The sequence below is a fragment of the Nicotiana sylvestris genome, chromosome 1, assembly GCF_000393655.2.
Source record: "Nicotiana sylvestris chromosome 1, ASM39365v2, whole genome shotgun sequence".
NCBI classification, from domain to species: Eukaryota; Viridiplantae; Streptophyta; class Magnoliopsida; order Solanales; family Solanaceae; genus Nicotiana; species Nicotiana sylvestris.
This window is the reverse complement of record NC_091057.1, coordinates 47,637,432-47,639,911: the sequence shown is the minus strand read 5'-3', so window position 1 is coordinate 47,639,911 and position 2,480 is coordinate 47,637,432. Positions and strand designations below refer to the sequence as shown.

The 2,480-nt window shown below is 40.3% G+C and overlaps 1 protein-coding gene across 1 annotated transcript; it reads right to left on the bottom strand.

Moving 5' to 3' along the window:
* Positions 1 to 940: 940 nt before the first annotated feature.
* LOC138869819 (uncharacterized mitochondrial protein AtMg00860-like) lies at positions 941 to 1,396 on the bottom strand. The gene has a single exon (XM_070147464.1). The coding sequence runs from the start codon at positions 1,394 to 1,396 to the stop codon at positions 941 to 943; it is 456 nt and encodes a 151-aa protein (XP_070003565.1).
* Positions 1,397 to 2,480: the final 1,084 nt, after the last annotated feature.

Genomic DNA, 2,480 nt, shown 5'->3' with positions numbered 1-2,480 from the left:
TTTTGCCAAGTGTTCCTTGATATCATGGATTCCCATTCGTTTCTTCTTCAACATGAGCACAATAAGCTGGTTGATTATGGATCCTTACTGGAATGGGATCGATGAAATTCTTGTCCGGGTGATGTATCATGGAGGACAAAGTGGGTAGTGCATCTACGAACTCATTCTGGATTCTCGGAACATGTTTGAATTCTATCTTTGTGAATCTTTTCATCAACTCTTGCACATGATACAAATATGCAATATTTTGGTATTCTTGATAGCCCACTCCCCTAGAACCTGATGTACCAGGAGATCTGAATCGCCAATTACCAACAAGTCCTAGATGTTCATGTCGATGGCCAAATTGAGACCCATGATGCAAGCCTCGTATTCTGCCATGTGTTGGTACACAGAAACCTGAGCTTTGCGAATATTAAATAATGTTGCCCTGTCTCTGACACAAAAACAACTCCAATACCTACTCTTTTGAAATTTACGGCCCCATCGAAGAACATTCTCCAACAGTCGTAGGCTTCGATAATATATTCTCCTCCAAACGACACTTCTTTATCGGGAAAATACATTTTCAGTGGTTCGTATCCTCCTCCTACAGGATTTTCCGCAAGATGATCTGCTAATGCTTGTCCCTTGACCGCCTTCTGAGTCACATAGAGGATATCAAATTCACTCAACAATATCTACCATTTTGCTAGTTTCCCTGTAGGCATTGCTTTCTGAAAGATGTATTTCAGGGGATCCATCCTTGATATGAGATATGTGGTATAAGCACAGAAGTAATGGCTTAATTTCTGGACTATCCATGTCAAAGCATAGCAAGTGCGTTCAAGAAGAGAGTAACATGCTTCATAGGGTGTGAACTTCTTACTCAGATAATATATGGCTTGCTCTTTTTTCCCTGTCTCGTCATGTTGTCCCAAGATGCAACCGAAAGCCCTATCTAGTACGGAAAGGTAGAGTAGCAGTGGTCTACCAGGCTCTGGTGGACTAGGATTGGTGGTATGGACAAGTATTCTTTGATTTTGTCAAAAGCTTTCTGGCAATCCTCGGTCCAACTGGTTGCGAAATCCTTCTTCAGCATTTTGAAACTCGGCTCACATATTACAGTTGATTGTGCTATGAAGCGGCTGATATAGTTGGGACGTCCCAAGATACTCATCACACCATTCTTGTTCTTTGGTGGTGGTAGGTCCTGGATAGCCTTGACCTTTGATGGGTCTAACTCAATTCCTCGGCGGTTGACAATGAACCATAACAATGTTTTGGCAGGAACTCCAAAGGCACATTTTATAGGGTTCAGTTTCATATTGTACCTCTGTAGCTGGTTAAAGAACTTTCTCAAATCTGTTATGTGATCTGCAGCCTTCCTCTGATTTGGTGATGATGTCATCCACATATATTTCTATCCCCTTATTTTTCATGTCATGGAAAATAGTCATCATGCCTCTCATATAAGTTGCTCTAGCATTCTTCAGGCCAAACGACATCCTTTTATAATAGTACATCCTCCACGGAGTGATAAAGGCTATTTTCTCGGCATCTCCCTCATCCATCCAGATTTGGCGGTATCCTGCGAAGCAATCCACAAAGTATTGGAGTTCATGCTTGGCACAATTGTCGATCTGTGTGTGTATGTTGGGTAACGAGAAATCATCCTTGGGACTTGCTTTGTTTAAATCTTGATAGTCGACGCATACTCTAACCTTCCCATCCTTCTTCGGAACTGGCACGATGTTGGCCAACCAAGTAGGATATTCAACCACTCTGAGAACCTTAGCTTTGATCTGCTTGGTTACTTCCTCTTTGATTTTCAGACTCATATCAGGCTTGAACTTTCTGAGTTTCTGCTTTACAGGCGGACACATTGTATTTGTAGGTAGTTTATAAGCCACTATAGACGTTCTTAATCTGTTCATATCGTAATATGACCACGCAAAAATGTCTTCATACTCTCTCAGGAAACGAGTGTACTCTTAGTTCTCTGATGGTGACAAATGAATGCTTATGCGAGTTTCTGTGATTGTTTCCGAATCTCCCAAGTAGACTGTCTTAGTCTCATCCAGATTTGACTTAGGCTTATTCTCAAAATTTTCCACCTCTCTGACCATTTCCTCAGGGATTATATCTTCTTCCTCTAAATCATTATCTTTATGTTGCGTTGTCTCATAATATGTCACAGTTATCGGTTCATCAGGGTAAGTAATAATTATGTTGTAGAGAAAAATATAAAGGATAATAATAAATACTAAAAAAACCAATGCATTAGATAAATCTGGAAATGTTAAAATAAGTATGGCTCGACGATTCGAGCAATTATTTTGATGGGTTTTCAATATCTTGGCCTTATGTTTCTTATGTTTTCATGATCTAACAAACTTGTCGTGAAGAACTAGATAGAGAACCTGGCCCACAAGGTATACATTTCATGTGACCTAGTCGAAGTCTGAAAATCAGCAAATGGATGAACGACCACAGGGAGG

Bases quoted from the DNA above. Each gene is read 5' to 3' on its own strand.
- LOC138869819 (XM_070147464.1), bottom strand. From the start codon at position 1,396: ATGTGGATGACATCATCACCAAATCAGAGGAAGGCTGCAGATCACATA.